Below are 15,407 nucleotides of genomic sequence, written 5' to 3'. Positions count from 1 at the left end.
TTACAGCGGGGGGGCCGGGCGAACAGATATTTCCTAAAAGTCCCATTCAGGACGCTGTTCCTGTGGCTTACCTGAGGGACATCCTGTTATGAGCCAGATGAGTGGGAGGCTGGAGAGCGGTGATGTCATGTAGGACAGCACTCTGTTCAATGATACCGGTGACCTATGACGGCGAGCTGTGTTATTGCAGTCGTGCGCTTGTCATGGAGCACGTGAGAACAAAGGAGGAAAGAAGAGCAATGGGGATTTTTGGAAAAGGAAAATATGCAATCAAGTTTCCCTTTGAACCACCATATTTGTATTTCCTATGCATTTCCCATGTAATGGGACAGATAGATTTCACTGTACGATGGGTCTGGAGGTATCTAGGGGTCATTGATCTTTCTACTAAGGGCCATGCACATAAAAACGTACTACCAGGGGTGGACTAAGAACCTTACTGGGGCTACAGCCTGACAGATAGAGCCCACTATATATCTTAATGGGAATCGGTGGCAGTTGAGTTGGGTCTAGACAATCCATGTCATAGACTTGCTTCAGATTTCACAGTCTACATCTGGCGAATACAGATTTTGAAAATCTGCATCGTACTATGACTTCCCTGCAAAAAAAATTTTGGTATATGTGAATGTTTTTTTTGAAAAACGCCATCTACTTGCATTTTTACTATAAACTGCTGTGTCGGGAGCCATCCATACGAGGCTACTGACTCTTTGTGTCCGGGGGTCCAGTCAATTCTCAATACTGCATACTACAGCATCAATGCAACCTGATAAGGTGCTGGATTATCAATTATTCTGGACTATTAGACGGTCATATGAAAATTGCGCTCTGCCTCACCCATTTTATATCACTGATATGTCGGAAAAAGTAGAACAGGTGCCTCATAAATATGGCGCTCATACATACTCTCATAAATCTTCCCCATACTATTCTAAATGCTCTGCTTCCCCTCATATCGTACATGATAAAACGGTCTGTCTTCAGTCACCACTAGGGGGAGCTCAGTGGTTAGGAATTTATAGAGTTACCATTGATATTAATGGAAGCTGTAAAAAAAATAATAATATATATATATATATCTTTGCACTGAGCTCCCTCTAGTGGCCGCTGCTGGAAAATAACATGACATTTATGCCAGAAACAGTGCAGAAGAACTGAGCTCCAACTGCTACAAAGATATATAAATGTTGGAAACAATTTAAGGGTAAAAAAGGGCGGACAATCACTTTACATATGGTCATCCAAATGTAATTTTGGCCAATAACACTTCAAACATTTACATATTGTCTCTTCTTTCCATGTCCGGCATCAATAAATCAGGGGGAAAAAATAACCTATAGGGCTAAGAGCAGGTGGTTCTGAATAACCAGAGGACAAAATTACTCAATAGGATAAAGCCACCATGATAGCGATGCTGGAGCAAACCTTGTCCACAATGGCCACCGCTGCTCCGACTACTCATCTGTAGAGAAGCAAGATCAGCCCATCAAAAAAGAGCCGAGCAAACCAGAATAGGAATGATGGCAGCAGAGGGAGAGGGGTTGGGTGATTGTGTCCACGTCTATGTGAGGACAGGACAGCATATGACAGGGGTACGGGATGCTTCAACCTAAAAATTGGTTATTATAAAAATGCTTTCTGCACCAGTCCGTTACAGGCCACATTCAGACCATCCAGTCACTTCCACCAGTGACCTCCATCTTATCTCGGTAATACTAAACTCATGGATGAGTTTGGGGATTTTTTCTGAAGGTGTCATTTTAAAGGACCAGTCAGCTCTTCTGACATGTTCTCCAAACACCTGTATTCCCAATAATAATAATAATAATAATTCTGGAGCATCTTTTCTTGCCACTTTGCATTGTACCGTTCCTTTATTACTCCTCCTGGAAAAAAAAGTTTCAACAGTTTTTGCTGATGGGCTCCAGTAATTGATGGCCTTGGTGATTCCTTGGTCTCTTTTACACAATTTTTACTCCTGGAAATGTGTGACAGATCCATTTTTTTTTTAGGATCTAAAAAAACGGATATCTTCCCTATACTATTCTAAATGCTCCGCTTCCCCTCCTATCGTACATGATAAAACTGGCTGCCTTCAGCCACCACTAGGGGGAGCCCATTGACTTACATTGTTTTTACTGACGGATCTCGTTTATTCCGTTTCGATGACCGGTCACATAACAGAATGGTACCGAAACGAAATGCATTCTGAGGCATCTTGAACGGAGCATACCCCATTCACAATGCATTGGCCCTAAACGGAACCGTTTTGACCTGGTTTTGAGATTGGCTGGTCATGTACATGTTGTGATGTGGTGATATCTGTCATGGTAATCCTGCTCATAAAAATAAGCAGATAACTGTATTAAAGTGATCGGTATAGACCAAGTGTTGTCTATGATTTGGGCTTGTGGCAAGTACGAAAACTGCAGGAGTTAATGGTTTTTGTTTAAATATAGATACTGGAATGGAAAATTAAAAATAACATTCTTTAAAAATATGTTTAACATAAAAACGTCATTTAAAGGGGTTATCCGGGTTCAGAGCTGAACCCGGACATCCCTCCATTTTCACCCCGGCAGCCCCCCTGACATGAGCATCGGAGCAGTTCATGCTCCGATGCTCTCCTTTGCCTGCGCTAATTGCACAGGGCAAAGGCATTTTTTTAGGAGTTCCGGTGACGTACCGGGGCTTTCCATGGGGCTGACAGGAACCCCCGGTGACGTCAACCGTCACTGATGGGCGGATTTAGCCAGTAAAAACGGCTAGGGCAGAGCTAAAGCCCGCCCCTCAGAGCCGGTGACGTCACCAAACACACCGGCAGTGTGTTATTGAAAACAAAAAAGCCTGTGCCTACGCGATTTAGCGCAGGGCACGGGAGCGCAATCGAGCATGAGATGCTCCGATGCTAGCCTCAGGGGCGCTGTATGGGTGAAAAAAAAGGGTATGTCCGGGTTCAGCTCTGAACCCGGGACAACCCCTTTTAAATGGTACATTTAATCTGATGACACATTCCCTTTAAAGGGTACATGCCAGGGCCTCATTGGGATGGATGGACGGATGGATAGATATGAGTTAGATAGATACTACACAAGGACATCAGGCAGCATACATTTATACTATACATTTATAATACAATCATGTATGCTAATCTTGTGTGGATTCTGTCTGGGGGTGAGTTCTTCTCGCAGTCACCGATCCCCTCTCCAGCTCTCCTTCGGGAACTCCTAGGGCGACCACAGATTGTAGGAATATCTAATGAACCCCGAAGCACACAAGTACACAAATGTTATGTGCCTGGAATATGGAGAAGCTTGGAGACAATCCTGCACTCCATACGTACGGCCTTGTCGGAGACATAACCAGGCCGCACTTTCCTGCTAAAATTTCTCAGCTCGAGAGAAGACGATGGAGCCAAATTGTTTCCCTCACGTAGTATCATCTATATCTGGACACACGGAACCAGCAAATGTCTATGGCGGTCACCGCGTGATCATCGGAGTAGCTATACAGGGTGAGGATGAAAAAAAAATGGAAAACTCCGCCGTACACAGAGGAGCCATCGAGCGGTTCATGGAAAAGCTTCTGGGGGACGGGATGTAGAGACCCCGATGTGTGGAGACAGTCAGCAGAACAACTCGTCCAGTAGATGCCATTATTGTCAGACTATTCAATGTTTTATTTAAAAATAAAATGTTTTCAATACAGATGCAGCAGAGCTAAGTTTGTCACCTAAACGGGTTGATCAGGGATTGATCTTAGAAGAGATCAATGGGATCGACCTCCGATCAATCAAGGATCAGGGGATAGGTTATCGACTGTTATCCTGGACAACGTCTTTTCGTACTGAAGCCACAGGCGAGATATTTCAGAAGAGGGTCCCACTCTGGCATCCCATAGAAGCGGGTCCCATGCAGAAACAGCGCCACTCAGGTAATCAGGTCGTATTGGTACTGAAGCTCGAACTATTCAATTTAATTCAATTAAATGGGGCAACACTGCAATATTAGACACATACTTGTTTATACAACCATCTGCAATAGAGTTGCTCAGCAGCTTCCTCCCCAGATGAAAGGATGATCATGGGGGGCTCCATTTCTAGTCACCCCCCCTCCCCCCCCCAAGGACTGCTAAAATGACTTTCCCCTGGCAATAAAATGAAGCATTACACAGCACACATTGAACCAAATGCTGCAGTAGTGTAATGCCTGGCATTGCGGGGCCCCAAGAGCAGGAGCCACTCTTTGTAATGCCTCTCTGACCAGGCTAATACAGGGCGGTCAGTGGAGGGTATAGGATAGGCGTTTTCTGAAGTAATGACCCCCATAAAGTTGATTTATAGGTAAAACCACACTGTGATATCACAGTACATGACACACTCAGCTCTGCTACTTCTATACATAACGCACTCTGCTAAGTCCATCCTCTACTTGCATCTTCTACATCCGTTCCTCTGCACAGAACATGCATATCAGACCACCATGGACGGCTCATTGGTCTTTCACATCCAATCTATTTTGGGGACTGCAGTATAATCTGTAGGGTGGGGTCTTGGTCCGGGGTATTGGTCATGGACAGTATGACACTTCATGGCTATGAATAACCGTCAGGGGCCACACACAGATTCTTCTAAGGAAGGGTCCAATGTCTTGGTTTCCTTGTAGCAGTGCATGAAGTATAAGGAGCCGTCTCTCCAGAGGTCCCTACAAATGTCAGCTCATCTTGTAAACTCCCCCCAGTCCACACCATTAAAGAAAGGGTGAGATTTGATGTCTTCAACCCCAGCGACCCCGGCGCCCAGACGCTCCAAAGGGTTAAACTGCAGGAGCTGAAAAAAATTGTGAGAATGTAAAAAAAAATATTAATTACAAAAATACTTGATGATGGGTTATAGAGAAAATTACAGACAGTTGTGAAGGTGAAGACGACAAAAGGCAGCGAACAATACGGATACTGAGATCGGCCAGACAGACAGACAGGCAGACGGCCAGACAGACAGACAGACAGACAGACAGACAGACAGGGGGTTCTATTGTGTTTCTGTATTTCAGGATTCTATAAAATTAAATGAATCAAACATGGAGGATGGTTGTTAGATATGAGATGTAGATAGATGGATAGATAAAGCATATGAGGATAGATAGATAGATATGAGATAGATATAGATATGAGCTAGATAGATAGATAGATATTAGATAGATAGATATATATATATATGTGATAGATAGATAGATAGATAGATATGAGGATAGATAGAGATAGATAATGAGATAGATAGGAGACAGAAATGAGGATAGATAGATATAGGTATGATATGAGATAGAGAGAGATAAATAGATGGATAGATATGAGATAGATATGAGGATAGAGAGAGATAGACAGATTTGGGATGGATGGATAGATATGAGATAGATATTAGATAAATAGATAGATATGAGATAAGATAGATAAATATGATATAGGTATGATATGAGATAGAAAGAGAAATGGATGGATAGATATGAGATATAAATGAGGATAGATACTGTAGATATGAGGATAGATACTGTAGATATGAGGATAGATACTGTAGATATGAGGATAGATACTGTAGATATGAGGATAGATATGAGGATAGATATGAGGATAGATACTGTAGATATGAGGATAGATACTGTAGATATGAGGATAGATACTGTAGATATGAGGATAGATACTGTAGATATGAGGATAGATATGAGGATAGAGAGATAGACAGATTTGGGATGGATGGATGGATATAAATGAGACAGATATTAGATAGATAATACAACAAAGCAAATAAAAGACCCTGTACGTAGGGTAGGACTGGCACAGATTTCCCCCACAACCTCCCCAGACATTCCCCCTGGACGTGTCTGCGACATTTGTAAATGGGAAAGGAAAGCCCGGGGGTCTCGGAGGCCACCACTCGAGCCTTTCCCTTTCCTGCTAAAGACTTCCTGAGAACAGCGGCTTCCTCGGATAAACAAGAGGCGACAATCCTGCATCTCCCCGGTGGGCACTTGTGAGGGTGTTATGAAGTGTAATGAAGTGGCAGGGTCGGGGAGGGTCAGGGGGTTAATTTGAGAGACTGCCTTCCCCGTGTTTATTACTTCTGGTCCCCCAGCACAGGTGGCTGTCAAGGATCCTCCGCAGACACACTGTACCAGTGCTGACCTCAGAGCGGTGGTCTCCATAAGCGTGATGTCAAAGAAGAGAGCCCCAGACAAAAGGCTGGGGGCAAGACACTACAGCTCATAGTCTGACCCCTGAGTCCCCACCACAAGGAGCTAGACGCCGCGCTGCCATACACCGCCATTTACTACAAGGGGTTACAAAATCTACAACATTTTGGTGGAAATAATATAAAAAATGTCAGTACATGGTACGTCTTATATAAATACTTTAATATTTGATAATTTACCATTTCTTAGTTATGCCCAGGAGAGTACAGGAATATCATAGGGTCCTATAGCAAATCCTAGTAAAAGCCCCTTCCTATGAGATTTTTGCAAAATGTACGATTTCTTTTTAAGTGAAGGAATTTTCATTTTCATAAATGCATGTATTTTTGTAATTAAAAAAAAATAAAAATTCCCACGGCCTCACCCACTTAAATATGGTGCATTATAACTGCCATAAATACACTGATAACTCTCCAGCTTCTCTGCACACGGTGTATTATAAAACGGTCTGCCAGCAGCCACCACTAGGGGGAGCTCAATGAATAGGAATTTATACAGTTAACATTGAACTGAAGGGAAGTTGTAAAAAAGTCAAGTGGGGATTAGGCCACTGGTTTTCCCAATTCCTGCCTGGGAAAACGGGCTGACAATCAATATGGCAGCTGTTATCGCATAGGGGAGTTCACCCAGCTTTCTTAGAATCCTGACCAGCAAATGTGACTATATATGAAGTAATATGAGAGTGCCGATCTACCCTTGCATAGCTATGCACATGTCTGTTTAGACAGCTGGGTGACGAGCCATATTTCTCGGCTAGATTTATTTCAAGCTGGCAGCTCAAGGGTGTGTCCTTTCTGCTACAGCTCTCTACCTATTACAGCTCAGGCAGTGTACCTTTCTGCTGCAGCTATCTCCCCATCAACGCTCAGGCAGTGTACCTTTCTGCTGCAGCTATCTCCCCATCACAGCTCAAGAAGCGTGTTCTCCCTATCACAGATCAGGGGGTGAGTTCTTTCTGCTGCATCTCTCTCCCTGTAACTCCCTGTCACAGTAGATCCGGCTGCTGGAAGTTAAAGGAAGGAACTGAGCATGTGCGTCCACTGCAGAAATGTTAGAGGTGGGCACGGGTATATTTCATTTTATGTTTCCGTGTGTCATAAAAAGATAGACAGTTTCCCCCATAACAGTGACCTCTACAGTACCCGCCCCTTTAACAATGACCTCTACAGTGTTCGCCCCTTTAACATTAACCTCCACAGTGGCCGCCCCTTTAACATTGACCTCCACAGTGCCCACCCCTTTAACAATGACCTTCACAGTGGCCGCCCCTTTAACAGTGACCTCCACAGTGCCCGCCCCTTTTACAGTGACCGCCCCTTTAGCATTGACCGCCCCTTTAACAGTGACTTTCACAGTGACCGCCCCTTTAACAGTGACTTTCACAATGACCGCCCCTTTAACAGTGACTTTCACAATGACCGCCCCTTTAACAGTGACTTTCACAATGACCGCCCCTTTAACAGTGACTTTCACAGTTACCGCCCCTTTAACAGTGACTTTCACAGTTACCGCCCCTTTAACAGTGACTTTCACAGTGACCGCCCCTTTAACAGTGACTTTCACAGTGACCGCCCATTTAACAGTGACTTTCACAGTGACCGCCCCTTTAACAGTGACTTTCACAATGACCACCTCTTTAACAGTGACTTTCACAATGACCGCCCCTTTAACAGTGACTTTCACAATGACCACCTCTTTAACAGTGACTTTCACAATGACCGCCCCTTTAACAGTGACTTTCAAAATGACCGCCCCTTTAACAGTGACTGTCACAATGACCGCCCCTTTAACAGTGACTTTCACAGTGCCCGCCCCTTTAACAGTGACCTCCACAGTGCCCGCCCTTTTAATAAGTAACCTCCACTGTGCCCGCCCCTTTAATAAGTGACCTCCACAGTGCCCGCCCCTTTAAGCAGTAAAGAAAAATGTCTGGGTTGTTATGGAAACCTGGAGTAAAACTGTGCTTATAGCAGTTGGGATATGAAGAGATAGACCTGCAGGCTTGTATTGGCTAATGTGGGTCATTTTTTGGGAATATCTCAGGAACGGTCCGTCCTAGAGAGCTTGGTGAAGATCGGTCCAGATAAAGAACAGACAGAAACTCATTTTTATATATATATATAAGAGATTTAATGTCCTGCTTAATGCATTTTTTACTTATCCTGCTCAGACAGACTTCTCACTAAGACCAGCACAGAAAATGCCAGTGTTAGCAAATCCGTCCCTTTGCGTTGTACCATTCCTCTGTTATTCCTCCAGGAAATGCATAAATAAATGGATAACTTGGTGTTACCAGTTTGGGGATGGGGTGTATCCTGTTCAATCAGCGCTGCCAGTGCAGGAAAAGAGGCACCGTAATACCTACAGTAGCTGTCTATTCATTCTTACCTTTCAAGGAGGAATAACAGAGGAACGGAACAATGCAGTTTTATAAGAAAAGTGGCTCCAGGGGAGGTGTCAGATATTATATATTGTGGGTGCTTTTGTCTGCTGATACCACTGTGTAATGTCGCCAGATCTTCAATGCGGAATATTTTGCCACCCAAATATCGCACTTTACAGTCGCAGTGAATGAGCCGCAGAGCGACAAGGAACGCTCATTGCTTTTGAAGCGTAATTTCTGTAAAAGTCATAAAAAGCACCTTCCATAATTGCCCTACTAGTAGACGCCGCAGTGCTACCTCCTGCGCGCCGCTCTCCCGGGAGCCGCTGTCCTTGGATCTCCCTTAGAACAGAACGCCGGGGTCTCAGATGTGATGTGCAAAGAGGAGGATGTATTTTGACAAGTGCGAGGCAGACAAAACGAGACAAGGCTGCCATCAGAGAGAATTTGTAAAACACAGATGTCTGAAATGATCCCGTTTCTAATAGGGGAACGAACACAGATCATCAGAACCCCCTGCCCCCTTCCCCCCACCGCCGCCCCCCGTGCTCATCTACCAAGCCAAAAACCTGCTCTAGGCGCCGCAGAGCAGGAAAGCAGAGGGAATTCTCTGCACTTATCCCTCTCTTTCCGACGCCAGCCCTGTCAAGATGTAGAAACGAGCGAGCCAAGATCAGGAGCGAAATGCTGACTCCGGTTAAAGGCACCTGAGATGGCGGCCGCGTCTTCAGAAGTTCGGTGTCACCCGGGCCCCGATGTTTGACAACATTCGTTTTTTTTATTTTTAATATTTCATCAGTCACACGACGCATTCCACCGGGGGGGGGGGAGGATCTCCAAACCAGCTGTTCAAAAATAAAGTCGGTGGAAACTATCCTCGCATCCGTTTGTTGGATTCGCCGACGTCAGCTGTTCACTTCATGGCGGATTCCGAACAAACACTGGTCTGATAATAATGAGACGGAGGGGCGCTCAACGCAAAACGTGATAAGACCCATTCTGCGTGCTGGGGGGGGGGGGGGGGGGGGGGGGTATGGCAGCAAAACTTCCTCCACCGGACATAGCGAGGTCATTTATTAATGTTGTATGGCATAAAAATTTGGACTACAGGGTATTTTTTCTGACTATTTTGACCCCAATGCACCTTATTTTGTTACCCGGCGTTTTAAGCAAAGTATGACAGATGGGGGCGAAGTATGAAAGATGGGGGCGCCTCAAGGGCAGAACTCCGGCCCTGGGAAGAGTTACTTCCTATGATTTTTAGCTCAAGAGTAAGTGCCCCCTGCCCTGATGTCGCTCACTGTTCCTTCGGGCCCCCTGCTCTCATGCCACTCACTGTTCCTTGGGGCCCCCTGCTCTCATGCCGCTCACTGTTCTTTGGGGCCCCCTGCCCTCATGCTGCTCACTGTTCCTTGGGGCCCCCTGCTCTCATGTCACTCACTGTTCTTTGGGCCCCGCTGCTCTCATGTCACTCACTGTTCTTTGGGGCCCTCTGCTCTCATGCCGCTCACTGTTCCTTGGGGCCCCCTGTTCTCATGCCGCTCACTGTTCCTTGGGGCCCCCTGTTCTCATGCCGCTCACTGTTCCTTGGGGCCCCCTGCTCTCATGCCGCTCACTGTTCTTTGGGGCCCCCTGCCCTCATGCTGCCCACTGTTCCTTCGGGCCCCCTGCTCTCATGTCACTCACTGTTCTTTGGGGCCCCCTGCCCTCATGTCACTCACTGTTCTTTGGGGCCCCCTGCCCTCATGCTGCCCACTGTTCCTTCGGGCCCCCTGCTCTCATGCCGCTCACTGTTCTTTGGGGCCCCCTGCCCTCATGTCACTCACTGTTCTTTGGGGCCCCCTGCCCTCATGCTGCCCACTGTTCCTTCGGGCCCCCTGCTCTCATGCCGCTCACTGTTCTTTGGGGCCCCCTGCCCTCATGCTGCCCACTGTTCCTTGGGGCCCCCTGTTCTCATGCCGCTCACTGTTCCTTGGGGCCCCCTGTTCTCATGCCGCTCACTGTTCCTTGGGGCCCCCTGTTCTCATGCCGCTCACTGTTCTTTGGGGCCCCCTGCCCTCATGCTGCCCACTGTTCCTTCGGGCCCCCTGCTCTCATGTCACTCACTGTTCTTTGGGGCCCCCTGCCCTCATGTCACTCACTGTTCTTTGGGGCCCCCTGCCCTCATGCTGCCCACTGTTCCTTCGGGCCCCCTGCTCTCATGCCGCTCACTGTTCTTTGGGGCCCCCTGCCCTCATGCCGCTCACTGTTCTTTGGGGCCCCCTGCCCTCATGCTGCCCACTGTTCCTTGGGGCCCCCTGCTCTCATGCCACTCACTGTTCCTTGGGGCCTCCTGCCCTCATGCCGCTCACTGTTCCTTGGGGCCCCCTGTTCTCATGCCACTCACTGTTCCTTGGGGCCCCCTGTTCTCATGCCGCTCACTGTTCCTTGGGGCCCCCTGCTCTCATGCCACTCACTGTTCCTTGGGGCCCCCTGCTCTCATGCCGCTCACTGTTCCTTTGGGCCCCCTGCTCTCATATCACTCACTGTTCTTTGGGGCCCCCTGCCCTCATGCCGCTCACTGTTCCTTGGGGCCCCCTGCTCTCATGCCGCTCACTGTTCCTTGGGGCCCCCTGCTCTCATGCCGCTCACTGCTCGGAGATGTGACATCAGAGACTGCGGTGCGGTCAGTGTTATCCGATGTGAGCATCCCTGACACCAGTCATCTCCATAGATCCAGAGAAATCATTACCTGCTGTACCAGGGAGCGCGCCTCTTTGGACACATATTCCGGCATGTGGATGGAGGTGTGGGTGCTGATCCCTGCAGGGTGGCAATCTACCAGTGCCTGGAAGGGACAAACAGAACAGTGATCACAAACCAACTTCTACAGAGCTGTACGCAGCGGGTTTTCTTATCTATCTTTTTCATATCTATATCAATATTTATCGCTCTTATATCTCTGTCTCATATCTATCTATCTATCTCATATCTATCTATCTATCTATCTATTATCTATCTATCTATCAATCATCTAATATCTATCTATCTATCTATCTATCTATCTATCTGGATAACAGGCTGAACTGGATGGACAGATGTCTTTTTTCAGCCTTATAAATGATGTTACTATCTATCTAATATCTCTCATATCTAATATCAGACCCCCCTCCACAATACCTATTATTTATTTTGCTTTGGCAATGATAAATGCTACTTAGACGTGCCAAAAAAGCTTTTTTGAATTTGAATTCTATCTATATCTATCTTATCTCATATCTATCTACATTATCTATTTATCTAAAACAAAACATACATATCCTTGCTGGACAAGCCCTTTAAGGGCCATCTATATTTGCGGATACACTGGGGTAATGATAATCATCGCTCTGTTCTGGAGAAAGGAGCCGGTCCGGAGCTGGGAGCCGCCGCACCCATCTGCCCTAGAGATATGCCATCACTATGACCTATCCTATGGACATGTTAGTCCTGGAAGACCCCTTTAAGGCCCCTTTACACTGGCAGATGTTCAGGACAATTATCAGGAGCTCCCCTTTGTACGAATGTTAGTTGGTCCCTGAAACCCCCCTTTAGGTCACCCTCCCATATAACTGGCCAGGGAGGGTTCTTCAGGAGCAGGGCGGCCGCCCCATAATGGTCATCAAAGATAAATGAAAATAATTGAACCCTCCTGGTAATTACCCGCGGCTTCATCTTACGGGATGATATAAATCCGCACTGCGCCGCTGCCTATATCACCCCTGTACTAGTAACGGCAGGCGATGCCCGGCGTGGACAGGTGCCCACATACATGTTCAGCCAGGCTAGGACAAAAATGTGCACAAAAATAGAAATCTGAGGCGGTAAGCATCATAAATCTGATAACCTTTACTTTCATCTTCCGTCCCTATATATTCGAGGTAACCCAGAATAGCAAGGAAGCTGCTGGTGCAGCTGAAATCTGAAAAGTGTAACACAAGACACTTCCTATGCATTACCCTACCTGCTTCACAAGCAGTATTATTTAACCGTGTGCTGCGGGGCGGCTTTCACAATACTTGGTTATGGAATATTCCTCCCTGTTCTCCGTGGATTGTACAGGATTAGAGAAACCTTGAAAAACAGCGCCACGCCTGTCCACAGGTTGTCAGTGGTATTGCAGTTCGGCCCGATTCGCTCCAACAGAGCTGAGTTACGATACCTGATGCAACCCAGGGACAGGCGTGGCACTGTTTCTGGAAGAAAGCGGCCATGTTTTCCTAATCTTGACCAATATACTTTTCTCTGAACATCTTCCTTAAGTGAAACTGAAGGGCCACATCACTGGCTTTGTAGTATATGTTTTTCACTTAGTTTTCAGAGTTTATTTTTTACATTGAGCAGTTAAGAAAAAAGTCCTGTTACTATATGGAAACTGGCGATAAAGAAGGACCGACACTCACTGTTAGTTGCTTTTCGAATGCTTCGTTTATGGCAACATATTTGTGACGCGTTTCGGTACAATCCGTACCTTCCTTAGACAGCCTTGACGGATTGTGCTGAAACGCATCACAAACATGCAGTGGCGTAGCTAGAAATGACTGGGCCCGACAGCAAATTTTTGAATGGGGCCCCCCTCCCCCAGTAATTTTTTCGCAACCCCTTCCTTTCATGCCGCCCCCATTCCTGTGGCTAGTAAAGATCGCTCTCTCAGACCAGGCCCGGCAGCTGTTCCATCCGTTTTATACACTGTCTATACGGTCACTGTATATAATCTCATTGTGTAATACTGTTGAGGGGGCCCTGCCAAAATCTTTTAGTCCTCCTCCTCCTGGATGGGCCCCTTCTGGGTCGGAGCCCCAAAGCAGCCCCTTCCCCTATAGCTACGCCCCTGCGAACATGTGTCAATAAACGAAGCATTCTAAAAGCAACTAACAGTGAGTGCTGGTCCTGCTTTATCGCTATTTACATGGCTCGCCTGCTCGAGGACACGTGCACCACCCCGCTATCTCCGTAGTGCCGACCGGCACACATTGTATACACCAGAGATGCTCAACCTACGGCCCTACAGCTGCTGTAAAACTACAACTCCCACTATGCCCTTCTGTAGGATGTCCGGGAATTATGGGAGTTGTAGTTTTCCAACAGCTGGAGGGCCACAGGTTGAGCATGCCTGGTATATACTATATGGAAACTGTCAGCAGGCTGCTGTTGACAGATCAGTTATTTTGACACGTGCCTTAAGCTGTCATGTCGTGAATGGGATGAGAGTCTGACCGACTCATTATCAAATACCCTCTAATTCCAACTGGATCCAGTCCAAGTCATTAGAGAAGATAGACCCCTGACGATTAACTGGACACTCGGTTGGTTTCAAGACCATTTTAGTCCAGATGGATCATAAATAAATAAAGAAAAACTAATTCTCCGCCCCTGGAAACAGTCACCCGGCTGCTGTTGACAGATCTGTTATTGCTATAATGTGCATCTATTTAGTATTTAAGCGAATAATGGTGTCTGGCTGCGACTGGTTTGAGAGTCTGACTGGCTCATTATCACCTTAAAGGGGTTGTCTCATCTCAGACAAGGCCACTGCTGGGACTCGCACCTATATCGGGAACAGAGCCCCACAAAGAGGACTCGTGAATGGGAGCGCACCGCGTATGACCGGCCACGGCTCCTATTCATTTCTATGGGCCCGACGGAAATAGCCGAGCCAGTAAAACAAAGTGTTAAAGAAAAAAAAAAAAATTTTTTTTTATATATAAAAAAAGACATAAAAATTTAAATCACCCCTCCTCCCCATTTTAAAAATGAAAATAAACAATAAAAAAACTGCCGCATCCCAAAATGCCTGAACTATTAATATATAAAAATATTTATTCCATACGGTATAATGGAAAAAGAAATCAAAATGGCCAATTTCCTGTTTTTTGATCACCCCACAAAAAAAGAGCCCTCACACAGAACCATGCATGTAAAGAAAAAAAATGCAAAGAAAAAATTACTTAGTTTTTCTTTCCTTTTTTTCTATTTTAAGTAAGAAAAACGAAATAAATGTAGTATTGCTGTAATTGTACTGACCCAGAGAATGAGGGTAACAAATCAGTTTTACCACATAGGGAAGTCCGTAAAAATAAAACTGTGGAGGAATTTTTTTATTTTTTTTTTGTTTTTTTGCATTTCCACTGCATTTGGAATTTTTTTCCAGATTCCCACTACATTGTATCCAATATTAAATGGTCCTATTAGAAAGTAGAAATTGTCCAGCAAAAACAAGCCCTCCTACAGAATGGAAAAAATTAAAAAAGTTCTGGCTCCGAGAAGGCAGGATGAAAAAAAGAAAAAGGACTTAGGAAGGGGTTAATTATACCCACAATTAATTCCTCTGCAATCTACACACCCTTGAACCCTGGACTTACCTTCCTAGTGAGAAGCTCAAAGAGCAGGGCACCCAGGCTCCACCAGTCGCAGGCTTCCATCTCCTCTGAAATACCGCCAATCTCTGCAAATAAGAATATCATAAAGATTTTAAAACATAAACACATCAGCATTTAAAGCGGTATCCCCCATGTTGTACAGTGACAGCATCGTGTTAGGATATCCATCAATTTATGATCGGTGGGATCCCAGAGGCTGGATCTAAGCCAATCATCGAGGTAGGTCCCATCTGGGGGACCTCCGTTAGAATGTTCATGTGCCCTAATAGTTTAACAGATCTTTAGCACTGTCCGCTCTGTCCTCAACAGACAGATATTGTGTCATTACCACCTTGCTCAGCTTATACAGTGGTGCTTGAAAGTTTGTGGACACTTCAA

The 15,407-nt window shown here is 45.9% G+C and overlaps 1 protein-coding gene across 2 annotated transcripts in view; it reads right to left on the bottom strand.

The window, feature by feature from the left end:
• Positions 1 to 3,073: 3,073 nt before the first annotated feature.
• The window catches only part of RPS6KC1 (ribosomal protein S6 kinase C1), a 155,604-nt gene continuing 143,270 nt past the window's right edge, over positions 3,074 to 15,407 (bottom strand). The window contains exons 12-14 of one of the 2 annotated variants that reach the window (XM_040430417.1): positions 15,012 to 15,094; positions 11,363 to 11,458; positions 3,074 to 4,831 (exon numbers count right to left, since the gene is read on the bottom strand). In XM_040430417.1, coding sequence (XP_040286351.1) covers positions 4,721 to 4,831; positions 11,363 to 11,458; positions 15,012 to 15,094 — 290 coding nt within the window. In that variant the 3' untranslated portion in view covers positions 3,074 to 4,720. The remainder of the gene's footprint in view (positions 4,832 to 11,362; positions 11,459 to 15,011; positions 15,095 to 15,407) is intronic. The other variant, XM_040430416.1, reaches the window with a different exon arrangement.

This window comes from Bufo bufo, chromosome 4 (genome assembly GCF_905171765.1).
Source record: "Bufo bufo chromosome 4, aBufBuf1.1, whole genome shotgun sequence".
NCBI lineage: Eukaryota > Metazoa > Chordata > Amphibia > Anura > Bufonidae > Bufo > Bufo bufo.
Note: the sequence above shows the minus strand (reverse complement) of the source record. Positions and strands in the feature narration are given on the sequence as shown.